The sequence below is a fragment of the Lissotriton vulgaris genome, chromosome 1_1 (genome assembly GCF_964263255.1).
Source record: "Lissotriton vulgaris chromosome 1_1, aLisVul1.2, whole genome shotgun sequence".
Lineage (NCBI taxonomy): Eukaryota > Metazoa > Chordata > Amphibia > Caudata > Salamandridae > Lissotriton > Lissotriton vulgaris.
Genome location: NC_141685.1, coordinates 586,168,383 through 586,195,005, shown reverse-complemented (window position 1 = coordinate 586,195,005; position 26,623 = coordinate 586,168,383). Strand labels below are relative to the sequence as shown.

General features: G+C 45.9%; 1 protein-coding gene and 1 pseudogene across 1 annotated transcript in view; one reads left to right on the top strand and one right to left on the bottom strand.

Annotated features, from left to right (window-relative positions):
• The window catches only part of LOC147747514 (spermatogenesis-associated protein 1-like), a 496,200-nt gene that overhangs the window by 298,707 nt on the left and 170,870 nt on the right, over positions 1-26,623 (bottom strand). Inside the window, exon 4 of the mRNA XM_086953980.1 lies at positions 7,938-7,991. Coding sequence (XP_086810106.1) covers positions 7,938-7,991 — 54 coding nt within the window. The remainder of the gene's footprint in view (positions 1-7,937; positions 7,992-26,623) is intronic.
• Positions 2,001-5,599, top strand: LOC147747515 (zinc-regulated GTPase metalloprotein activator 1A pseudogene; annotated as a pseudogene).

Here is a 26,623-nt window from a genome sequence, read left to right as displayed (position 1 = left end):
GTCGATTATATATTACTGCTGTATTTGTTTACTATGGACCAGAATAGCTGCCTCATAAAACAAGTGATTTCAGGGCACAGTTGTCTCGACAAGAACATTCCCTAATGATACAAATGGCCCATTATTTCACATAGTATGTATGTGTGTGCCTGTGTGTGTGGGTGGGAGAGGGGGTTAGCCAAGTAGGGTGCTTGCCTCCAGGTTGCAGACACACCTCAAAGGGTAAGTAAGGGCTGTGATGAGTAAGTGTATAACTCAGATAAATTAAGATTATTGGCAAGTAACTAGATGACTGAAAGTGCTCTTAATGGCTCACTCCATATTCTGTCAGATCTGATTAAGTGCACTGAACGCTATATCCCTGTCAGGGCACTACAATCTAAGACAGCAGCTTAGTAACGATGAAATTCCTTTATTATATTTTGTTAGTTCTATTCTCAAGTGCTCTTTCACAAGAGTTATAAGTGGCTTTCCTGCAGAGAAGTCCACTGTTGCACACACAATGTTAGCAACTTCCCTGCAGGGACATATCACAGAAGCGTTCCTCACAGGATTCTCACACCCAGGATGGCTCCCCTTTATTTCCCCTCTCCACGCTGCATACTTTTTTCATTCCCTCTGCTGCCATTTTGACGTCCTTTTTAGGTCGAGAATTCAAGACCTTTGTATGTAATTTAGTATATACTTATTATTATATACTTATATGTGTAGGTACTTTTGTGGGCTCTGGAGATCAGCCCTAGGACTTGTCTGCTCCAGTTTAGGAACTTTTTTTCTGTTCACATGCCTCTATTTAACTGTCTCGATAGAAAACGACCAGCAGAGGACAGTATATCAGAATTATTTCTGCTGACTGACTATTTTTTTTTAAATGTTCTGTCAACTGCCTCTATTTAACTTTCTTGATAGAAAACTACCAGCAGAGGTCAGTAAAATACCAGAATCACTTTAGCATTCTCTAGATTCCAGTCCATAGAAATTGTCTTCCAAGAGCACCCGTAGACAATAATATTGTTTTCAAATCTTGTATTTTCAGTGATATGGCCACCGAAGGCCCTGATTTTATATTAAAATCAGAGCTTTGGACTATACCATTTCCCACTAAAAGGCAATATTTCTCTCCATGTGTTCCCATACCTGGCGTGTCACGCAGTTGGTGCTTACTTTCCCTCCATGTTAAAGAACAGTAGATGTTTCAGCACCCAGGCTAATGTGCTGCATAGCTATATACATATAAGGTCCCAAAGGCGAGACCGATTGCATTGCAAATGCTTGTTTGGTCAAGCAAGGAAAATGGATGCATGCTATAGTCAGAGAGGTAGGCTGTGAGTGACCCATAGACTATGCTGCGATTTGTTCTGGTGGCAGACTGTGATGCAACCCACCTCCTTTTCCCCCTGATCAAGTTTTATTTTTCTGGTCATATTTCTTTCTTTTTAACAGATCGTGCACCCCATATCCTTAAATTCACCATCTTGCTATGTATTCTTTTTTAGGTCTCGCCTATGCAACGCGCATGCGTTGCATAGGACAGAGACCTGTAGCCATCGCCACAGCTTTGGGGGTAAAAACGTGCACGAGTTGCATTGCTTGTAATGCAACGCGTGCACATCTTGGCGATTTCCTTTTGGGAGCGCGGGGTGCCATATGGTGGTGCCATATGGTCGCACGCTCCCGAAAGGGAATCGCTCATGCCCCCTCCCCCTGCTGCCACTTTCACTGCCGCGCGGCTGTACTGCCGCGCGGCCAATGCTTGTTATTTCCAGTTAGAAGAATATAGCTAAGCAACGGCGCACCCTCAAGTGACAGTGTGTCACTCTGTATCCCTGTGTGTCATGCAGGTGAATACATTTGGTCGTAGGTGACAGGTGCTTGTGATTCTGGGTGGGGCTAAAGTAAACACCGGCCATAGTGTGTGGGTAGTTTGAGGGGGTGGAAGGGTAGTGGGGGCAGGTGGACACCGGGTCTATAGTCCATGACCCCTACCCGCAGCAGCCCCAATGGCCGACTCCAGCACGGAGGACGAGGAGGACTGCCCAAGCTCATCCCCATACCCGAGGCGCAACCTCAAGGTGCCAGGATCCCCGTCACCATCATCACGGGCTTCCTGGGAGCGGGCAAGAGCACGCTGCTGCAGCACATCCTGACGGAGCAGCACTGTTAGACCTGTCAGCCTTAGGGTGGTCTCCCCTACATTTTTGCCCTTTTTGCCTCCCATTTTGACCTTACATTTTGTTGGACTTAGGACTCTGGGCGCCTCACCACTGCTAAACAGTGCTGAGGTGCGGGTGCTCTCCCCTAAAAACCTTGTGAGGCTGGCATATTTGCCACAAGCCACTGCTACTGCAGTAAGGCTAATCCTCTATAGGCTAACATTGGGAACCTCTCCTTATGGGATAACTTCTGACAGGGACCTAATAAGTCTGTCATGTTTGGTCTTGTTGGACTCGGGGCGGGGAACCCTTTCCAATGATATATAGGGTTTGGGCATTACTACGCTAGGGATCCTTTTTTTATAAAGTGGACCTTTTCCTGCCTACACTTAGATTAGGCTGCAGACTCCCCCCTCCCCTCTGCATACTGATAGCCTGCCTGGGTTGGGAGGTGGGAGTGGTGATTCACACCTTCTTCCCTGGGATGAGCTGTGATGGGCTGCCCACTGTAGCCTTTACGGCCTGTCTCTCGTCACTGTGACAGCTAGGTCAGGGAAGGCAGGGAACATACCAGAACTCCCTGGACTCTTCCAGAAACCCCTGCCCCCAGACCCTTCCAGAGACTTCTACCACTTTCTAGCCCTTAGACTGAAAGATATATAAGGGAGGGTCCTGGCCTCACTTCTTTGTTACACCCTGGACTAAGAAGAAACTCTGCTGGAGTACAGACTGCTGCGCTGAGAGGATTGCCACCCTGCTGGAGCTGACTGTTCCTAGGAACTGCTGCCCTGTGGTGCTTGAGCTGCCCTCCTGCCTGCTGATCTGGCCCTGCCAAGAGGAGACTGGAAATAACATCCCAGGAGTGTCTCCACAACATCCAGACGGACTCCCTCTGCACTTCTGAACAACCTCTGCACCCTGAACCCTGTCTCTGCAGCACTCGGTGTGGGAGACCACCTCTTACACCCTTAAACCATTGCAGCTGTTGGAAGACACTGACTGTGTTGCATAGCGCTGTGGGGACTTGAAGCGCTATGCCCCTGTGATTATCATTGCCGCCTGGGGCTCTTGAGGAACTACAGAAGCGTTGTGTGCCTGTCATCTGCACGTGGTTGGAAGCAGCGCTGTTCATGCCAACTCGCCGCCGGCGGCCTGAACTGAGGGAATCCTGTGAAGCTGCTCTTCAAATCACCCCCCCGCCCCCTGGAGCCCTGTGCGCGGGTGCATCACTGACGGGACCGCCGCAGCTCTGGGACCTGATTGTGCTGGGAGGGCCTCATTTGTATGAGTAGCGCTGTGGCCAAGAGCACTGTGTGGCCGTGACCCGGGTGCCGTCGAAGGAGGCTCTGCCTAGGTGCTGACCGGGATTGCGGGGATATTTAAATTTGCCTCCTGTAATCACCGCCGTGGCCCGGGAGCTTCGGGAGCCCTGGGCGGGTCATCCCCAGCATCAGGAGATGCAGCGCTGGGATTGGTTGCCGGAGTCCCGCAGCGTCATCGGCGTACTGCGCTCCCATTGGTCCTGCTCCACGGGCTTCCCCACGCAGCGGCTGGGACAGGAAGAGCGGCACCAGGGCTCCGGGGAGTGCCCGGGAGAAGGAGCCTGCCTCACCGAGTCCCGGGAAGCTGTTCTGATCCCCCGGGAGTGGCCCCAACAAGAGGGGAGAACCTCTGGGCGGAGGACCGCCCAAAGCAGACTGCAGCCGAGACCAGCACTCCCAGGTAAACGTGTGCCCCGCAGTACCTCTGATTGTGTTGATCGGGTGAGCTGGGGTGTCGGCGGGACTGCTGAGGGTCTGAATGGGAGCCCCCCATGGAGAGACTCCTATTTGAGGCATAGTGTGTCCGCTCTGACCACGGAGTCAGTTAGTTAAGCGCCTTGGGAGTGTCCGCACTAAAAGTTGAACCTAGAATAAATAGCGCAGCAGTAGCAGCTAGTGTTTACCTCACCTAAGGAACTGTTTTTCCCCTTGGAGAACTGTGTGCCTTCGAGGACCAGAGATTGGCTTATTTTACTGTGTTGTGACTGGAAGTCCGTACACCGTTTTTGCTCCATTATTACCCCCCACCAAAGGGACACTGTTAGAAGGACATTACCAATAGGAACTCTTGGCACATGTGACTTTTTGGTGATTTGATCAGTCCGGGGAGCTGACTTCATTTGTCATTAATCTTGCCTGGGCACTGGCTTTATTTTATTACTGATCTGGCCTAGGAACTGTATTTACCTGACTATTGATCTTGCCTGAAACCTGGATTTATTTTACTATTGATACCACCTGAAATTGAGATAAAGTTGTCGTTATTTTTATAACACATTGGTGTAGTGCCTTTTTCTTGTGTGTGTGTTTTACTGGGAACTGTTGGGGTGTTGCACAAATACTTTACACATTGCCTCTGAAGTTACGCCTTTGCTGCTCTGCGCCAAGCTACCAGGTCGGAAGCGGTGGTCCCTACTTGGACTGGGGTACATACCCCTGCCAACTAGAGACCCCGGTTCTAACAAGCACCACAAGCGCATCGCCGTCATCCTGAATGAGTTCAGCGAGGGCAGCGCGCAGGAGAAGGCGCTGGCCATCAGCTAGGCTGGGGAGCTGTACGAGGAGTGGCTGGAGCTGCGCAGCGGCTGCCTCTGCTGTTCAGTCAAGGACAGCGGCGTCCAGGCCATCGAGAACCTCATGTGCAAGGAGGGCCGCTTCGACTACATTCTGCTGGAGACTACAGGCCTGGCCTTCGTCTTCTGGGTGGACGCCGAGCTGGGCAGCGAGCTGTACCTGGATGGCATCGTGTCCGTCGTGGATGCCAAGTATGGGCTGCGGCAGCGGACCGAGGAGAAGGGCAAAGGCCTGATCAACGAGGCGGCCAGGCAAGTTGCCCTGACCGACCTCCTCCTCATCAATAAAACAGACATGGTGCTGCAGGAAGAACTGGACTCGTTGAAAGTCGCAGTCAGGTCAATCAACGGGTGTATCAAGCTCCTGAAGACGCAGAGGTCGAGGGTGGATCTCTCAGCAGATGTACTGGATCTACATTTGTTCAACAAGTTATCAAGCACAAGTTTACAGGAAAAACTTCGGCAGTTGGAGACCACTCGTCCGCACTTAGACCTGAGCGTTGTCACAGTCACGTTTGAGGTTCCAGGAAGCATAAGTGAAGAACACCTCAATATATCCATTCAGAACCTTCTGTGGGAAAACACCACGAGCGACAGGACGGGTAACCTCATGGAAGTTATACGATTAAAAGGGCTAGTGTGTTTGAAGGGCAAGACGCAGGAAGTAATAGTCCAAGGTGTACATGAGCTTTACGACCTCGAGGAGACATCGGTGAACTGGGAGAAGGATGATGAAAGAACAAAACGAATGCTCTTCAAAGATAGAAATTTGGATAAGGACATCCTTAAGCAACTCTTTACCAGTTCAGTGTCTGAAGATACAAACAGTTGATGTACACGGATAAAGTTAAAAGTTTGAGTTTACTGTAAATATCTACATTGCCACCAGCCTGACTGTAACTAGAACTTTTTAAAATATTGCCTTTAAAGGCAAATATGTTTCTCCAGTAGTGGTTGTTTCAATAAAGACGTCTATATTTTGCAGTCTTTTTTCCAGTATTACAATTAAACGCTTTGTAGAGGGTGATAACTTACGGGATGTAACATGAAGTTCTATATGTAAGGTTAATTAAGAAAGTAAAATCAAGACTAGTGTCACGAAAGTAGACAACCAGTCTTAAATCTCACTACGTAAACATTACTCCACTTGTCTTGATTTTAATTTCGTCTAATAAAGTTATTTCACTGCCTTGTAGACACAAGGAGAATCGTCAAAAACAATCCTGCTTAATAGGAAATCATGCAGTCTCAGAAAAACAATGCAGTCAATGCGCCCCCTGTTGTGGTTTTATAACCTCCTGTAATATACACTATATGTTGATGCTGTTTTGGATAGACCATATATCAGTCATGTGAAAGCGTGAAATGAACAGACTATTACAGAGGAGCTGCAGTTCCTTGGAGCCAGTGCTCTCCTAATGAAAGTTTTCACCCCACAGAGAAGTGCTGACTCACTCTACCTTTTAATGAAAGGAAGCCCTGGCATGCAAATACTGAGAGTATATACACGTGTTCTGACAAAATTGAGAAACAGATGCACTTTTTCCTCAATGATCCATTGGGATGTGCCTGGGCACAATAAGCAGTGCTAAGCTGAATTCCACATTGCAGCTCACCACGTCATGGCAGGCAATTGTAAGCTGGGTGGGTATTTGATCGCTTTCCAATACACATTCATCAAGTTACTTAGGGGCTCATTTATGAGCCCTTGCGTCACTTTTGCATCACTGGTGCTTCACTTTTTGTGACGCACCAGCAGTGTAAAAAATGTGCCTCGTTGCGCCATATTTACAAAGTGACGCATCTAGGTAGATGCGTCACTTTGTAAACCTCTGCGCTACATTGTACCTGCGCCAGATATAATGTATGCAGGGGGGTGTTCCCAAGCAAGAAAGGGTCATAGAAGTGACGCAGTGAGATCTACCACTTCTAGGACTCATATGCGTCAAAATCTTACGCCTGCCTCACAGCAGGCGTAAGACTGACGCAAGCCCTTTCACATGGGGCTTGCCCCATTTGAAAGGACACATTGCTGGAGTTGCGTCACTTTAGTGACACACTCCAGCAATGCGTCACTTTTGCGCCATACAGATACGTCAGAAATACTGACGTATCTGTATCTCCTTGCGACATGATGCGTCATACAATAAATATGACTCATCAATCATGTCGGAAGGAGTGCGCACTGAGAAGTGAAGCATCACTGCTTTCACGCAGCGATGCGTCACTTCTCATAAATGAGGCCCTTAAAGCCTCCCCTGAAAAGCACGATCACTCCCAATTCACTGAAAATAAATACAGTCTCCAGGGGTAAAAGCAAAAGATGTGCCCTCTAATGAAGTTCTTATGTCATGGTGATTAACTTGTTTCTTAGTGCCTAGACTTTCTACTGATAGACATTTCTACTATTCTGATCCTTTGAAATTGTTGGAAGAGGAAATGTATTTTTTTTTTTTGATTAAGTGCACTTCAGCCTAAGGCCTAAGGTGAAAGAGCATTCCACAAGGCTGGGCTGTGGACAGCAAAATAACTATTCCTCTTACATTGCCTGAGTAAATGATGGGAGCATTGGGAAGGGGGGGGGGGCACTAGTGTGTTGAGAAATATCTATGGTTAAAGAGCTGCTGTCTGAGTTGGGAAGTTAATGGGTAGAAATAACACACTGACATCTCTCCTCCGAATTCTAAAAACGACACAGGTGCAGGTATTGATGAAAAACGTTCTGAAACTTGCCTAAGCATTTTGCTTCGAATTTTTAATTTAAGGCAGAGGTGCTAAAAGTAAGATACTCTGGAAAAGACATGTCCATGTATACTTACACGGTTCCAAAGGCGAGACCTATTGGCTATGCCAATGCTTGTTACTGCTGGTGAGGAAAGTGGAGTTGTGTGGTGGTTTTAATGAATACACATCACAGGGAGGATAATACAAAGCTCTAAACATGCCGCACCCCTTTCAAAAGCACATCAAGTGAAAGACTACATAAAGAATTGTAATCATTTTTAAAACAAACTTTTTCCGATTCTATTTTGCTGTAGTTAAATCATGGCCCCCGTCACATTTTAATGCTATTTTCCTTTTAAATTGTCCAGAACTGTGTTTGAACCCTCCGGACATGTTTGGCGTGACAGAACCTTTGTATGCACTAAAATGACACATATAATACTTACATATGGAGGAGCAAATGACTTCAGTTTCAATTCTTTCTCTTGCTTCCTTTTCACCTAAGGAAAACAATGACAGGGGCAGTATTAAAAAAATATATTCATAGACGTCGGTGCACAAATATACACCTTTTGAAGGGTTCAGACAACCATAGCAGGAAATGTTATAGCTGGCTGTGGTCTAGCCTATCATTAAGTACACTGGGCTTAGCTAAGTGTTTCTTTAGAAACTTGATGCCGTCTATTAGAGGTAATAGCACAAGGATAAAGTCTGCTCACTAAAGCTAAAGGACGTGTAATTTAAGAACGTGACCATTTGCCATGCAACTCATGGTAACCAGGCAATGAAGTGAAAGTCATACACTGCTGCTTTGTTTTCCTTTGTTTTGGACCATTCCATATTGTGTTTCGATAGGGAAAAAAAGGATGTAAAGCGCTGTCACAGGTAAACATCTCCCCCCTCGTGGGCCTTGATTTCAAGGGGCTTGTTACATTCTGGTCCTTAGAGCAAACCTTGTTTGTTCAGGGATCGGAATTCTGCGATTTGTGACTATTACTGCACCTCAACAATTTCTTCCTGGTGGATGTCAGCGGGTCACACCTCGGGTAAACCTGAACTCCAGAGCTATCGCATTTCACGAAGAGTGAAATACAAGCTCGGCAATCATGCTGATGCGATACTTCTGTCCCCTGGCAGCCCTTATCCTTCCTCTCCAGGCGCCTGGTCCTATGAAGTGATTTCCAAATGGAACTGTAAACAGGGCTCCTTGCTGGAGGGTTCCACCTCTGAATGAGAAATTTCATGTAATCTGAGGAGTTGCCAGAAGTGCAACTTCGTTGTGGGGGCAAGATATGCGTGGTGAAAGTCGATTTCCTCACAGGTAAATTATGTTTGAGATTAAGTGACTGAACAAATGCACTTTTTTTAAGGGTAGCTCTGTGAATTAAGCTCATAATCATTAAATGTCATTGTCATTTCATTTTCCACGGAAACCTCGTGCACAAAAATATGTATTCTTTATGTCGTCAATTCGTCATTGGCAGTTTAAAACTGAACTAACAATCTTCAAAGGCAAGCCTGAGATATGTTTAAAAGTTACTTAAGTAGGTGGCACAATAAGTGTTGCAGGCCCACTAGTACAATTTAATATACAGGCCTTGAATACAGGTTGTACCACTTTACTAGTGACTTACAAGTAAATTAAATGTACCAGTTGGGTGTAAGCCAGCTGTACCATGCAGTCGCAGCTGGTATTGCACGCGGGTGGCAGGTCGTGCATATATATTTTTTTTAAATGTCGAAAAATAAAATCAGTTAACTGTTGCGCAGGGTCCCATGTCTTTGCTGCTACTCTTCACCGGACGGAAGCACAGCCAGGCCCCACTAACCAATCTCAACTCTGCATTGCAGCACTGTGATTGGTTTTAAGCGTCCTGGTTAGACGCCGAACCAGGGAATGGGATCCTGGGCTTGTTCTCCATGCAGGCTGTAATGCGGCCTACATGGAGAATGGGTAAAGTGCGCATGACTGCTTTGGGCGGCCCGCGACGGCTGACCAAACAGTCATTGCGCACTTAGGAGTGGGCAAACCACTCCTCTCCTCTCCTGCCCTGCTCCGCGAGCAGAGCAGAGCAGCCCTGCCCACTCACCGGCCCACAAAGCAGCCGAACACGACTCGAAGCATAAAATAATAATAACTACAAGTTATTATCATATTATGCTTCTTCTTTGCACGGCTTAAAAGCAGTGTGGGGGGGGGGGGGTCGCTCCTCTGCCATTGCGGAGGATCCAACACTGGTACCATGTTTAAAGGAGAGAGAACAGGAAACTTTAGCTCTGCTTAACAGCAGTAAAATGCGCAGCGTCTTAAGGCCAAGAAAAGCGAACTCAGCAAAACAGGAGTGAAGGCAAAAGATTTGGGGGCAGACCGCCCTAAGACTGATAGGCTAACATGGTGCCTAAGTGTGCATGAGCATTAGCTCAGCAGTTGATGTGTAAGGTGGTGTGGGAATGTGGCACTATCATGCTCTTAAAAAAGGAGAACCATAATTCTCATTGATGTAAGGAGTTCTTGGAAAGAATTAGAAACTAAAAATATCCACTTATACAAAAGTGACAAAGAATGTAGAGGTGACACAAAGTCAGATGAAATCAGAGGTGATAATGTACAATGGTTAACTGATTTAAAAATGAAGGGGCCAATTCTCGAAAGGATTTAAAAGTAGTACTACAGGGGTACTCTTATGTACAATAACATGCCTTTGTTAGTCAGCTGTAAAACGTCTATCTCCTAAGTAGTAAATGTATGTAGTTAGCATCGTCCTTTCCAATTGTGCTCATTATTTTGGTTGCATGCGCTATTGTCACTAATTCGTCAAAATTTACCCCAACTAGGCTAAACCTCTACCCACAGGAGTATTTCTCTCTCACCTCATGTTATAGGCAGTTTAGAGAATAATTCTGCCTTCAATGGGGTGAATGCATAGCGATGATTGATAAAACATTTCACATCTCAAAAGTACTCTGAATCATCATGCAATACATTCTTTATTACATAGATGCATTGAATACAGAACTTTTTTTTTTTTTTACTGGAGCAGGATTTTCAAAGGTTTTATTCAGGACTCAAAATGCAAGCCAGACCAGGCATTTGCATTGCAATAGGTCTCGCATTTACGAAAGTTTGAGCTATTGGCATTGAAAATGATAATGCATTTTACTTATGTGTTGTTTTTAAAACAGATAAATAAAAGGCATTGTCATTGACAATGCCAATAGCTTAAACTCTCGCAAATGCGAGACCTATTGCATTGCAAATGCTTTTTTATGTAAAAGCGCCCCATTCCACGCTTTCACTTTATTGGCGGCTGCACTGCTTTCTTTAGATATGGCTCGTCTAAAGAAGGAGTAGCGGCTGCTATTAAAGTGAATGCGCGGTATGAGGTGCTTTTCCTAAAAAAGCATTTGTTTGTCAAGTTGACAAATAAATGCTTTGTTTTTTTGTAAAATCGCCCCATGCCATGGTTTTCACTTTAAAAGTGGCCGCACACCTTTCTTTAGACAAGCTGCATCTAAAGAATTGGGTACGCCCACGATTAACATAAAAGCGCTGCACAGGGCTTGTCAACAAAAAAAGTGAACAAATAGTAAAAAAAACATGCACCCACATTCGGCACTTGAAACAAGGGAGACCGTGTCCTGGAGAAGAAAATCATTTAAGCAAATAGTGCTCGGAGGCTGTAATTAAAGCCTACCGAGTAAGAACACATGTAACATTAGTTGTCCTCATGGGAAGTTACTAAATGGGGCCAGGCCGTACTAAGGAGGAACTACTAAGCCTATTGGCCAATGAAAAGCCACAGTTTGCAAAGGACAATGACACAAGGCAATGAAAAATACGGGCAGAGAGTGGGGGAGCTTCAATTCCATATATGAATACAGCATGCCTCGCAGAGCAGCGCATGTGCTGCCCAAGCTCGACCAAACCAGAGGCATTGTCAACCCACTGCTTTAGAAGCTACAGTGGATGTGGAGTTATTGATGGGCTTTTTGTCCCTGCAGCTCAGAAGACAAACTTCATAATTAATGTGAAAGGGTGGGAGGGTGAATGAGTTAATGAATGGATGGATGGATGAGTGAGTGTGTGAAATAGAGGAAGAATGGATGGATGAGAAAAAAGGTGAATGGATAGATGAGTGACAGAATGGATTGATAGGTGATGAAAGAATGGATGGATGAATTAATGGATGGATCGATGGAGTAAAAGGGTGGATTTATGGGAGATGTAAGCAAAGATGATGGGCAGAGTGAAAGGTGGATGGATGGATGAGCAATAGGATGGATGGGTGGATGGATGAATGAATGGATGGATGGATGGGTGGGTGGATGGATGATTGAGAGGGAGAATGAATGAGTGAAAGGGTAAAGGGATTGATGAGAGGATGGATGATGAGTGAATGGGTGGATTGCTGAGTGAAATGTTAGATGGGGGAATGGATCGTTAAGTGAAAGGGAGCATGGATGGATGGAGTGAAAGTGTGGATGGATGAGCAAAAGGATGAATGGATGGTTAGATGAATGAAAAGGAGATGGATATGTGAAAGAGTGGATGGTTGGATAGATGGATAGATAGATTTGATGGATAGGTTTGAAGATGGATGGATAGGTTTGGATATGGATGGACAGACAGATGAAATGGTGACAGACTGAATGTTGGATGAAGGACTGGATGACAGAAAGTAAAGGTGAAATTGTGGATATCAGCGGGTGGATGGAAAGATGAAAGGATGAATGGATAGATGCTTGGATGGAATAGACAAGCACACTCTTCTGGAGAGGGCCACAATGACTTGCTTCGTTTGCTTGGTACCACAAGAACTTTGGTTCAAAGTGTGGAGTATTTTAATGTATCTGATGTATGGGTGTAACAATACTCCCGTCTTGTTACATCTGTCTATTAGAAGCCCAAGGATCGAAATTTGCTGTTGCACTATACTTTATTTCATTAACAAGCACTAAGGGAGAATCTCCCAGTGGGCCAATTCTTCCATTATTGTTGTAACTGTACAGAGGTAAGTACTTTCATGCAACAGTCTCTGGCCATACAAGAACGTTTGGATCAATCCTAGGAAGTTTGTGAACAAGACAAAGCTAGGGGCATTGAATACTTCGAGAGATGCCTTGATATAGAAAGTGTCAACACCAAAAAATGTGTCACAGTGATTGTACGGTAGTAGGATCTGCTTCTTATGGTTAGCCCCACTTTTTGCTTCATGTGATGCTATTTTTGACTAGTCTGGCTCGAATCCTACTCAACAGGACCCCAGTGTATCTGATTTCTCCTTAAACTGTTATGTTATGTACTTAGGTACACCTCAGATTGGATACTGGGGTACCATTGTCAGTCCCTAGAATATGGTACCCCTATACCCAGGGCATAGGTACACCAGAGGTTTCCCATGGGCCACAGCATGTATTATGCCACCCATGAGGGACCAGTAAAAGTGGACCTACAGGCCTGTTATTGCAGCGTGTGTAAGTTGATGCATGCACCACTTACTAAACATATAGGTTTACTATATCTAAGGGTCACTGCTCTTAAACCCTATAAGTCACCCCTAATGCAGGCCTTTGCAATCCTGAGGGCAGGGTGCTTGGTTCTAAGTGAGAGGGTGACCCTGCATGACCAGGACACCCCTGCAGCCTACCAAGTCCATTCTCCTGGTGTGTCAGTGAAGCAGCCATGTACTATATAGAGGGGCATCGCGTAATCGAGCAAAGATCATCTCCAAAACGGCTGCAATGAATCCTATCATGTTTGGTATCAAACATGTTGGAATCATACCCCCACACCGTAAACAGTGTGGGAGGTATGATTCCAAGCACTAGAAGAGCCATCCATTAGTCTCTCAGTGTTCCCGGTACCAGCCTTCTAGTCCCGGACAGCACAAAATGGTTTCTTCCGACCAGAGACACATTTCTGCCCTCCTGCTGAAGAGCCAAGCTTGAGCAGGGGAAGGCAGAACAATAGGCATCCTGTCACAGGGAGCTGTGACCACCTCCCAGACAGGATTTCGTGTATTAGAGCAGGGTGGGTGCATTTGCCAGCGCCTGAAAGTCTGCATGAGGGGCATATTTGATGTCCCTATGCATAGTCCAGTTCAAACCGGTCCTGGGAGGCGCTGGTTTCTGCTCTGGTGCGAAACTAGACAAAGGACATGGGAGCAACCTCCCCCCTGTCAGACCCTCCCCAGGAAGGGTCCCCTGAATCTTCCCAACAGTTTCCTTAGGGTAGTTAAGGGCTTACCTGGGTGTAGTTCACTAGATTAATCATGGGATAAGATGAAGGACTGAAACCACTGCACTTCTACCATCTGGGCATTCTGGACTTCGTTTGGACCTGACTTTGTCTCCCTTCCAGTCTGCTGCATCGTCTGTGCATCATACAGGAACCTTTCAAGGCCTGTGAAGCATCAAGGACATCCTAAGTAATTTCCCTTGGAGTGAAGGAGTTACTCCCCTGCATTTGCAGGCACCGCAACAAAGATGACCGGTCTGCAGATCCCGAGCTCCTTCAGACTCTGTGGACTCTGCAACATAGGTGGTGGTTTTCATGAACTCCAGAGGCCTGCTCTCCCCTCTTATTAAGTTGAAGGCCAGTAGTCCTTGTGAGGGTTGCAATAACTAAACCCCTGGGTACCGCTTCTCCTTTGCAGTTGCAAATGCGTGTTGACATCTTTGCAAGGACATCTTCGGGCTCCAACTAGCCCCAACCTCGAGCCTCTCCAGTGACCAGAATCCATCTTTTGATGAGCTGCTTGAGGTTCTCTCACGACTCCTGTGCCTTTAGCCTGTGAGTCAATTTGAGGGTCACATTTGTTTTCTTGGGCTCCCCTGATTGCTTGGGGCCTGCCCTGACATCCCTGCTTGTGGTGAGTCTCCTGGACCTTGCTGGTTCCAACTGTGCACCTTCTTGATTTCCTGCCGCGGTTGTATTTGCCAAGGCTTGTTGGTGCTCCCGCAGGACACCGACCCCTCAACACTCGACATCCTTTGTTGGACAGCTCGTATCCGGGTCCTGGTTGTCCTCAGCATTGCGTGGTCCTCGGAGCTGCAGAGTCAAGGCCACTGTCATCTTACCTGAAGCACCCGATATCAAAGGGCATCCGTCTTTCAAGTCTCCTGGTCCCCCCGAGTGACATAGATACTGCCCCCTCTGCTTTCAGGTACTCCCCTTCCAGAATCCACATTTGTATTACTCTGGATACTCTCTCTTCTTCCAGCAGCGGCACTTACCTGAAGTTGAACATTGGGTTCGACTGCGGTTTCAGATGCCATTTCACACCTATGCACCCGGCTCCCCTGGGATAGATAACTTGGGTACCATGGTATCCACAGGTGTGGTTGCTCTCCAACCTTCTGTCTTCCATGGTAAAGGTAAAGGTAAAGTTTATTATGCATAGTTAATTAAAACCAGTACAAGCATGTTACAAAAAGATCATAAAATATCATGCTATAAAACCGTTAAAAAGTGAACATACAATAAAAAGTTCAGTATGGCTGACTGTACGCCTTTTCTTTTTTTTTCTTTTTTTTACGGAGACGGCACAGAGGGGTCATCTTACTTTCTTCTATCAGTCTGCTTATTGGCCTGTTTTTATACTGTTCGTCCCCGATTTTGGTAGTTTTAGAATTCTTTGCTCGGCCATCGCAAGAAATTTGACATATCTGCAGTTCAGTTTAGTATTTGCAGGATTCAGGCAGGCCAGCACCGCTTGCCTTCTGGCACTGATCCCTTGTTGCTTAAAGTGAGGCTTGAGGAGCTGTTGACGGGCTTGTTGTAGTTCTTCACAAAGACAGGTGAAATGGAGAATGTCCCCCTTCTTTGAGTTGCAGAGCGGGCAGGCCTCGTTGCCATCTGTTCTGAGCCAAGGTGGAAGCTGCTCTGTACTTGGCAGAATGCCTAATCTATGTTTCATGAACCTCATTTTTGTGGCATCTGGGTATCCCTGACTAAAGTATGTTTGCGGTGTCAAAGATTTATATGAGTTAAGGGTCATCCATGCGTTGGATCTCTTAGAAAAACCAGCCTTGTCCTCTAGTAAGGAGAGTAATTTGACGTTTTTCCAGACTAGTTTTCTAATGGTGGTATGCCCTAGTCGCATGTCGCAAAGTGCAGTGAGTTTGGTTGGTCCTAGCGCAGCCTGCAAGTAAGATCTTGCTTGAGATACTTCCCTGCCTTTTATGTCCTGCCAGAGCAAGGAGTTTAGAGTGCCTGTAGTGGCGGGTCTAGGTTTGTGGCAGCAGATAATATATGCTCCGTGCCTGGCTAGATTTTGTTTTTGCAAGCCGAACTCCAGTCTTATTTGAGCTGGCGAAGTATAATGCGGGAGTGAAAACATTGATCTGTAGGCTTTGACCTGTATAGTGTCCAGGTTTTTTGAGTCTCTGCCCCGCAAAGCCTCGCTGCCATAAGTAATCGAGGGGGGTAGCTTCGCCTCGAGGATTTTTAAATAGGGGGTCAGAGTCGGTCCGATTAGTTGGGTTGCTAGATTTTTCAGCGTCACGGCAATCAGTGCTCCTCTCCTTTTTGATTCCTGCTTCTGCTGCACAAATGAGCCTTCTCTATCGAAGATGACTCCCAAGTATTTATATTCACGGATTGGCTCGATTTTTATGCCACCAAGAGACCACGTCTTCTGTTGTTTTTTGTTGGTGTTAATTGACATGGTGCGAGTCTTACACAGGTTTACTTTTAAGTTGTTTTCTGTTGCATAATTGTGCATTTCCATCAGAAGCTGCCAGAGACCGATGTAGGTATGGCTAATCAATACAACGTCATCAGCGTACAGGAGGTTACTCAAAGTTTTCCCACCCAACCTCGGGGAGTGAGAGTTGCATGTGTCAAGCAATCTTGGTAGGTCTGCCATAAAGAGGTTGAACAAAATTGGGGCAAGCACGCACCCCTGTTTAAGTCCTTTGGTGGTGTGAACTTTTGAGGACACGTGGGTGCTGCTTCCTAATTTCACCTGCACCCAGGTGTCAGTGTGAAGAAGCTTCAGCATGTTTAGAGTCGTCTGTGATATGCCCCATTGTGCCAGTTTCCCCCAAAGTCTGCCTCTTTTGATGTTATTGAATGCAGCGCTAAAATCGATGTAGCACAGGTGTAACGGGAGTTTTTTGGATTTTGCTGCATCGATAAGTAATGAGATGGCAAGAATGTTAGTTACTGTGCCGGTCTTTTTCCGAAAGCCAGTCTGGTTTAGAGGTATGATCAGGTTTGACTCAGCCCAAAGTGCGATCTCATCTAAGATGGTGCCCGCAAAGTATTTTGCCTCGTTGTCAAGGAGGGCTACTAGGCGATTGTTGTTTGGGTCCATCTTATCGCCTTGTATGTAAATTGGGACGATCGTCGACCCCCTCCAGGATTCTGGAATTCTATTTAGAAGCCTGACTTCCACGAATAGGGTTTGCATGATGTCCGCCCACTCATTGTTTTTTGCTTTATACAGAGGAGGAGGTATGCCGTTTGGTGCTGGAGCGCCTTCTGTTCTGCCTTTCGTTATCTGCTTTATAATTAAGGCTGTCTGTTGGGTTTTAGAGGTATCTTGGCTGTTGGTAAGTGAGCCTTGATCAGCCCAGAGTGCGATCTCATCTAAGATGGTGCCCGCGAAGTATTTTGCCTCGTTGTCAAGGAGGGCTACTAGGCGATTGTTGTTTGGGTCCATCTTATCGCCTTGTATGTAAATTGGGACGATCGTCGACCCCCTCCAGGATTCTGGAATTCTATTTAGAAGCCTGACTTCCACAAATAGGGTTTGCATGATGTCCGCCCACTCATTGTTTTTTGCTTTATACAGAGGAGGAGGTATGCCGTTTGGTACTGGAGCGCCTTCTGTTCTGCCTTTCGTTATCTGCTTTATAATTAAGGCTGTCTGTTGGGTTTTAGAGGTATCTTGGCTGTTGGTGAGTGAGCCTTGATCAGCCTGACCCAATATCACGGACTTGTGTGTCGTGTTGTCTGAGGCTCTACTCTTGTTGGATCTTTTTTTGTACTCCTTCGTGCTCTGAATGGTCGTTGAAATGACTAGAGAGGTAATTAATCCAGGTCTCTTCCGTGATGTGAGACCCCAAGTCTTTGTGCTGTGGGCTCAAAATCCTATTCACTGGATGCCAGAAGCGGGCGCAGTTATTAGTTTTGGTATCATATAGTAATTTTGCCCAAACCTCGTTTTCTGCCTCTCTTTTAGAGTTCCATTTGGTACGTTTGAGCGCAGCCCTGTGGTGTTTCAGCTCTGTTTGTAGATAGATGTTGTTGGGGGCTAATCTCAGCTTTCGTAGTGTCTGGTTTACTAATCTTTTTTGTGTCTTCAATTGTATTCTCTGTTCTTTCTTTAAGTTATTTATGATGGGCTCTTTGTGGGGAATGCTTTTCGGGGCAACCTTGGTTGCCAGTTCTTTGAGCAGTGTTCCCGTGTAATCCTCCCAATAAGTAATGTGCCCAGCTGCACTTGATTTTTGGATGTTGTATAGTTGAAGTGCAACTTCAGCCAGAGTGGTTGAATTGAGTGACGTGCATTTGATCCTTTTTTGGTTCGTAGAATAAATCGACCCAAGCGTTGTATCTGGTCTTATTGCAGTTGGGGTCTTTGATATTATGTTGCATTCCTGAGGGCGGTGATCACTTTCGCCCTTGTCCCCCATTCTAAACCCCAGGATGTACGGGAAAACCTCTAGGCTGACAAAAGTATAGTCAAGAGTGGAGCTTGCTGTGGTTGAGTAAAATGTTTCTACTGGGGGAGAGTCTGTCGGAAATATTCAATTTAAAGCCCTGAGGTTTTGATGTTCAAGGTCTTCGAGAAGGCAGTTGTTTTGTTGTTTTCTACTGTTTGGTTGGGCAATTTACGTTGGTATGGTGTAAATTCTATTTAGAGCCAATGCCTCTTCTCCTGCTGATGAGCCGAGTAGGTCTTGGTTTAAGTACCCTGTCAGAAGGAAGAGTGGTTTTTCCATCTGGGTGACATACTCAGCCAGTCGATTAACGATTTTGGAGGAGTCTTTAGCTCTGTTTTTGGGATGGACGTAAGCATTGATTATGCATACATCTTCTTCTTTGTTCCCAAGGGCTAGTTTTATCCTGACTGCTAACGTTGTAGATGAAGATGGATCCATAAGGATGGCAGAGGATATGGATGTAGTGGAAACGTAGGTGGCCAAGCCTCCTGAGTGGTGGCCAAATCTTTTAGTCCTTGCTGCTGCTGTGGCAAAACAGGTGTATCCCGTGATATGCTGAGGAGTTGTAAGCCAGGTTTCTTGCAGCGTTATTATGTCGAAGGAGGTAATGTAACGCTGAAAGTCTGGATCACCCATTTTTGAATTTAGACCGTTAATATTCCAGGAGTAAATACCTATAGCAGGTGCTTTTCCCCTGCTGCCTTCGCTGTTGTTATGGAGGCGTCAGGCCTCTTCAGGGCGTATAAAGATGGTTCCCCACAATATTTCCTTTGTTGGAACCTGATTTTGCTCTGACAAGCCCTGGAGGCTGCATATGCTTCCTTTTGGTGAAATTCCTCGTGTGGTCCTGATTGCGCTAAAAGTACGAGTCTGATGTTTCTTTGTCACTGGGCTCAACCGGCATGTGGATGGTGCTGAGTGGATGCCTACTGCCGCCGTCGGGTGGGCTGCTGGTCGCTGCCAGGGGCTTCTCTTACTTCTTTTAGGTGAGCTTCTCAGTGCGTCCCTAAGGACGCTAAAGGTGTGAGCCTGATGGATCTCTGGCACCAGGCTTGGCCTACTCAAAAGTGGGGAAGGATAAGCTGGTCTTTGTAGGAGGACCAGCTTAATGCCCCAGTTTTTAAATATCTCTGTTTCTGCTAGAATCAAGTCAGCAACGTTGCTAGAGGACCTGATCGTCTTGGTTGCCTCTGGACTTTGTGGATTGGTAGCAGGTAGGAATTCTACAGAGATTAAGTCCTTTGTGCTTATAGCCTCCAGGTTAGGGATGCATTCCGTTAGCCTTAATAAGTTACCGCGGTTGAGGAGGTCCAGCTGCCCTTTTGACGTGTATTCAGGGTGGAAAACCAAGATCTCTGTCGACTGTTGGGTGCTTCCCTCTCCCTGCGGTTTTATTGGTGGGTGGTGTGCTTTAACTCTTGATCCGTAGCCTAGTTGTACTTCATGGGTTGCCGGGTATTCACATTCGCCAGATGTTGTGGAGGAGTGTATCGTTGGTTTGGTTAGGGGATTTAGGTTTAGTATTGCACCCGTGTCAAGTGGCCCTTTGGCCTGAAGATGCACTTTTTGGCTGGGCAGTGAGTCAACAGTAGTGATTGCCATGTTCCTGGATAAATCTTCTTGGATTGGGCTTGGCGTTGAGCTAGAGAATCTTTTTCTAGCCCCTTCGTGGGGGATTAACTTAGGTGATCGCTTCCTTACGTCCAGTGATGGTGCATCTTGGTTAGCCGTCACGTCGGGGGCTTGCCCTAGGGTAGCAGACTCCTTTTTTGAAAGCACTGATTTTCTAACTTGACCGTGAGTTTCGTCTTTTTTGTTGAATATGTTGTCGCCAGTTTGTGTTGGCGGTTGGGTGTTCGTTGCCTCTTTTTTGTGCGCATCATTTTGTTTGGTTCGGTCTCTTTTTGGAGGGTCCGTTTTCCGTCTTGATCCATTAAACTGCTGTTTAGTTTTGGCTGTTGGTTAAAGCTGTTTACGGGTTGGTTTGCCCGATTTGTTGGATATGCATTAATTGAGTTGACCGAGTGTTTTTCCGTTATATCGGTGAAGATTGAGAAGTATTTTATTGTATCTGTTTGTGGTTTTTGGTTGCACCCTTTCCTTTTTTGTTGTCGGCGTTGCTTTGCATTGAGTTTTTGCGGGATCACCAGTCCGGCCTGTATTGTCTCTTCTTTTTCAGAGGTAAACTGGTCATTTGGCCTTTTAACTGATATTTCCCTTCTAAGGGCTCCTTCTTCGATTTTGTTGGAGCCAAGATCATTTGTTGTTTTTTCTGTGTGTAAGTTCCTTATGTCGCCTATAAGGACAGATAGCATTGAGGGCAGTGTCGATAATTCTGACTTCCATGGGGTTTCTTTAGGGTCCAAAGGGAAGGGTCCTTAATCTTTACAATTCCAACCACGACTTGCACATAGAATTGTACAGAGCACACAATCGTGTTCACACGCTGCACACACTCTCTGTGGGGTTCCTATCTACTTACCTCGAGTTTTTCTGTGGGTCCCCAGCAATTCTACATTATCTAGACATTGTTCTGACTTGAGTCGTGGTTCTTATACCACTTTCTCAGCATATGGTTTGGTCACCCCCTGGGGCCCACTGTATATTAGTGCTATCTTTTGTGATTTCTTTGCTAAAGTATTTTGTGCGTTGTGTCTATCTCCGTGTAGGAGATACTGTAACGTACTAGATAGAGTTATATATTAAATACATATTTTAATAAATACTGTATGTAGTTCCTTTTCATTTAATCTATACTATGAAGGCTACTCTACACAGCTACCACTTGGATAGCTTTCTAAGGTTGTCTAAGACTGCTTAAATCACCATAAGGGTTGTCTGGACGGGTGCATGGTGCCCACTTACATTAGTGGACATCATATACCAGGCCAGATTCTCACAGTGGTGTTGCCGTATGATTGATTGTCTACTCAAAAAAAGGAATATAATTCAGAAACACTGGCAAACGAGGGCTCTAACCCTATTCTGAGACCATGTTTTGCCTTCCTTCAGTTAGCTAATTTGAAGGATAAGCTGGTCCATACTGGGTAATGGGTCTCAACCAGAAAACCTGATAAGCATTTAGTTCCAGTGAGAAGGCTAAGTTAAAGTTAGTTAAAGTTTTATTAATTTAGCACAGTTACTTAAAACCATTGCTATACAGAATCTACTTTAGCACAGTTATAAAATTGAGCTTTTAGCACATTTATCATATAAAAATAGGGCTAAAAAAAATATTTTCCAGGCGTAGAGACCGGTATGCTTATTGAAAGAACAGCGTTATAGTTGCCTGTGTGAGCGTTTTGCTGTGCTTGGCCTGATAAAAATAATTAAGACAAAGGGTACTGGGCCAAAGGACGGAAAAAGTCTGTAATGAGTCTTTGAGAGGGAGGGGGAGGAAGCATGGCAGCCAAGGGAGGTAATAGAAGATTGTCCAAAAGTCTCACAAATTTACCAAACCTTGCGAGCACTTGGATGTCAGGAGATGAAAAGCACAAGGCCGAGGCCTCCCAGCACGTCCTAGCACCCCATTTTAAAAACAAGGGTTTCAAGAGGGACCTTCTGGGGGCTGCTAGTGCCGGGCAGCAGCACCGGAGATGCAGCCATTATTCAGAGTGGTATTTGCACAGCCTACATGTCCCCCCCCCTCGCTTGTTGGAGCCCATTTGTTGAAGGCCGTCGAGCGCAGGCCTAGAAGTCGCATAAACATTATATTCTTCCGAGCCACTGCGCTTAAATTTTCCTGGAAATATGCTTGTGGGATCCCAGGAAGATACGAAGAGTTCAAGGGGAGCAGAATGGTTGATGACTTTACAGCCTGCAGATCCATAGACTGAGAGATAAGTTTGACTTGCATGTTGATGGCGATTTTCCAGGGCGAGTATGGAATAGTGACTGATAGGAGAGCACTCTTATGGCCTTTACAATCTGGGTGTTCCAGGGATTGCCAGGACTGGACAGGATTACCTTTAACTGGAATTTAAGAGTGTTATCCCCTGCTTTTAGGGTCCTTATAAAATATTTCAGGGTGTCGGCCTCGCAGTAAAGAGATTGTCTTTGTAGACCCAGTTCCAATCGTAGTCTTGCCCGCTGAATGAAACTTGGCAGATGGAAAAAAAATTTGTAGGTGGAGATTTGGGCGAGCTCAAGACTGGGGGAGCATGCGCCAGCAAAGGCCTGGTGTCCATAGGTTAACGCAGGAAGTAGAATAGCTTTAGTCACCTTCAGGATGGCTTCTGCAGAAGGGCTGCTCAGGGTTTGGTTCAGCCGGGTCAGGGAGTATGTAATTGCGCCTGCTTTCTTTTGCTAGGCAGCTAGGTGAGCTGTAGGCCTGGACGTCTCATTGAACGAGACTCCCAAGTAATTATATTTTACTATTGTGTTAATCATGGCGGGCCCGATGTTCCATACCAGCCTTTTCTTATTCTTGCATCTGCCGAATACCAGTACCTTCGTCTTGGCCTGGTTGATTTTCAGAGCATTGGCGGTGTTATTTATATGGAGCGTACTTAGTGCCCGTTGGAGACCCGATTTTGCTTGGTCCATTATTACGATGTTGTCTGTGTATTGTAATATGTGAAGAGGCTTTTTGGCGGGTCCTAGTTTTGGGGGGAGAAGATTACTATTCTCCAGGAATGTACCGAGATCAGCTGTGTAGAGATTGAACAACAGCGGGGCAAAAACACAGCCTTGCTTTAGCCCATCTTCGACGGCAATTCTTGAAGAAAGTGTCTTTGGGCCGGTTTTAATTCGCACCCACGTGTTCTTATGCAGGGAAATTAGTGCTCCTAGTTGGTCGTGCGGAATCCCCCGTTTGTTCAGCTTCCTCCACAAGATGTTCCGAGACACCTTGTCAAAAGCCGCGCTGTAGTCTATGAAGCAGCAATAGAGTGGAAGATGGTTTTTTTGTACTGCTTTTTGACTCAGAATGGCTAGAGTAGTAATGTTGTCTATTGTGGAGGCCGATGCCCGGAACCCAGTTTGGTAGTATGGAATTATGTTATTTTCTACGACCCATTTTTCAAGCAACCGAAGAAGACATCGGGCATATGCCTTTACCTCCAGATCTAATAGGGCAATGAGGCGGTAGTTAGCCGGTGACGCAGGGTCGCCTTTCTTGAATATGGGGCATAGAGTCAAACCTAACCAAGAGTCTGGTAGCTGGCCTGTCGCGAACACGTTGTTAAATAGGGGAGTCAAAAGGTCCGCCCACTCTTCCGGGGCACTTTTGAATATCCCGGCAGGGAGTCTGTTGGGCCCTGGAGCTCCGTCTTTTTTCATGGCTCGCAGATACTTGGCGACCTCGACTGCAGTGGTCAGTTCGAGAGTTTCTATTTGAATGGAAACAGCGCAATCTCTTAATTCAATCACTGCGGGGTCCCCAGAGTCACTGCGATAAAGTTCGGACATGTGCAGGGCCCAGGCTTCTTCACAGACTGCGTTTCCTCTCGTCTTGTTGGTGGAGCGGAGTTTGTTCATATGATTCCAAAACTGGGACTGGCTTTTGCCCTTGAGTAGGGCGAAAATTTGTACCCACTCAGACTGTTCTTTGAGTCTCTTGGTCTCCCATAAGGATTTCTTGTAGGTCGTCCGTAGCAATGCAAAGCATTTGGTTCCAGTGAGAAGGCATATCCCTTGTGAAGAATGAAATGTTTGTAAACATACCAAGCAAATGGAAGAAATAACTCTACGTGACGGTAACATTTGGTATCAGAAATAAATGACTAATTGTACCTCCTCCTTTGTCATTTACAGGTTGAAATGCTCATGCACCCTCGTCTATAATTGGTCTGACCATGAGACGGTCACAAGGAAGGTCAAGGTGCGAATGCCGGAACTTATCGGCACCTTCACCTCCACCCACACATCACCAAAGTGGCTCAACATTTCAGAGATATGGAACATGAACCAATGGATTTTGAAAGGACAATTCTGGAAAAATTAGACCAGGGCATAGCGGAGTGGAGCGGCTCAGGCAAAAAGAGAAGCTTGTTGGATTGTTTCTCAAAGTATTGATAAATATGGTCTGAATTACCTTATTGAGTGGCATAGGATCAGACAGTGACCATTTAATACATTGGGAGTACAGCTATTGTTAGATTTTACATGGACTCCTGGTTTGTTAATGTTTTTTTTTGCTATTGAGTTCTAATGTTTTTTTTGCTATTGAGGGCATCATTTATTAAGTTGCGGCCCATTGTCTCTTCATCCCTCTCTTTTTTTTTTTACCTCAATTTACAGTCCTGTTTCACTTTCTGTCTATGGACTATTACTATTATTTTTTTTTGTAACTGGTTTCAGTTTAGACGATTTTGTTCTGGGGGCTGGTTTCCCTGCACGTCATAGTAGGGATTGACTCAAATCTAATACAACATTTGAATGTGGATGATCACTATATCCCCTTCGCTGCAGGTGGGGAGGGGGCCTCGCGCAAGGCTGGCATGCTGGTGACGAGCTCCGCTCGTCATGGAGTACAGCGGAGCTGTCCTCATGACGAGCTCAGCTCGTCACGGCCGCACCCGTTTTTGGAACGTTCAGCACAGTGGGGAAATTAGCCCCGCGTGCGAACGTTACAACGGCCGTGACGAGCTGAGCTCGTCAGCAGCACCCATGAGGTTAAACAATTTGATTTACCCATTTTAAGGCATCGCGTGTTCCCCTCCTCTTATAACTATGATGATGGTTTGTCATAATGGTGCCCGATAATTACGAAGTTCTTCATTCTAAGATGACACCCTGCAGGAGCTGCTCTAGTTGCCTGTGCAGAATCTTGCGAAGCAGAAAGTGTGACGCTTCCATTTAAGAAGTGGCGTTCCCAGGCAGCAGCAGGGATCCATCTTTACAGCAAAGTCGCCGGCACCACAGGTTAGATGCATGGGAAGAGGGAGGTATTATTGATCAACCGAAACAGAATTACAAAATTAATTAGTGTGAATAGTTAGATCTTTGGGACTTTCTGGACCATTGCCCTTTGTTTAATCCTTACTTTTGAATTTGGAAATAATTTTTTGCTTTTAAATGAAACTATGCGTCACTGCGATAAGAAGCGTTGTTAGAAATTAGGTTTCTGGTTGGCAGAGATAGGCACCATGTTCAAGTGGGACCCACAATCCTAGTCAGGGTAAGTAAGATACTCACTAAAATTTTACCCGTGCTCACCCTCTGGTATCTTGGCACAGAGCAGTCAGGTCGATCTAAAGTGGCAATATGTAAAGTATTTGTGCATCACTCGCACACACACACACACACACACACAGTAACAAAAGGAGGGTTAGAAAAATGAGGAATACTTTCATAAATAAATTAGGACCAAAATGACAAAAATCCAATGAGTAGAAGGCAAGATATTAATTTTTAAAGAATAAAGAGTTCTAGCGCTTTGAAACAATCAGAGCCCATGGGGAATATCTGGTTGTGCTGGACCGGGACAAAGGCAAGAATTCAGGCCGCCCAAAATTGAGCACAGGCTGGCCACAGGAACCACGCAGTGCCCTGTGAGCAAAGTACCTTAATCCTTGTCACAGCACAAGATGCGTTGATGATCCCCACATAGTAGGGGCGTTGCGCAGGTTTCCTCCACACAGATGCGGTGATTCATCTGGTCCATTGAGTGAAGCGACAGTTCCGAGTGCAGCAGTTCAGAATGCTACGCACTGGGTTAGTTCACGCTGGAGGGGCGATGTGTCTATCTTCTCCATGCAGTGGTGACAATGTGTTGAATCTGATGCAGTGGTTCCTTATGCAATGCTGTGGTTCAGAGTGCAATTCGCCAATTTTACTCCTACAGCAGGGTTGATGCGCCAGTTCTGCTCTAAGCAGACTGGAGATGCATTGATTACTTTGTTGCAAGTATCAGGGTCTACCCAGGCACAGGAGCAGGGGTATAGACTTTGATATCCTAGAGTTACAAGCAACAGGACACAATACAACAAGTCCTTGGAGATTCCTTCAGTTGCAAGGCAAAGCTCTCAGAGCAGCAGGGCAGCACAACTGGAAAGCAAGCATTCCAGGTCAGTTGTCCAGCAGAGTGAAAGTGTTTGATGCAGCACAGCTGTTCTTCTGAAAGAGTCTAGTTGTAGATCCAGAAGTGCCTGATTTGGTGGGGTCAGAGACCCAGTACTTATACCCAGCAGTGCCTTTGATGTGCTGGTGACTTCAAAGAAGGGACTTTGAAGTGCACAAAGGCCCTTTCCTCCCAGCCCTGACTCCAGATTATTAGTAGGGTGTAAACAGACCTTTGTGTGGGAACAGGAAATTGACTCTTGGCCTCATGGTAGTGAAATACTAATTTAGATGTCTTCCAATACCAGAACATGCCTACCTTTTACTTACACAGCACCCTGCCCTATGGGCAACCTAGGGCCTACCTTAGGGGTGACGTCAGTGTAACAAAAGAGAAGCTGAAGGTTTGGCAAAAGTTTTTAAATGACAAGTAGAAGTGCCAGTAAAACTGCACCCA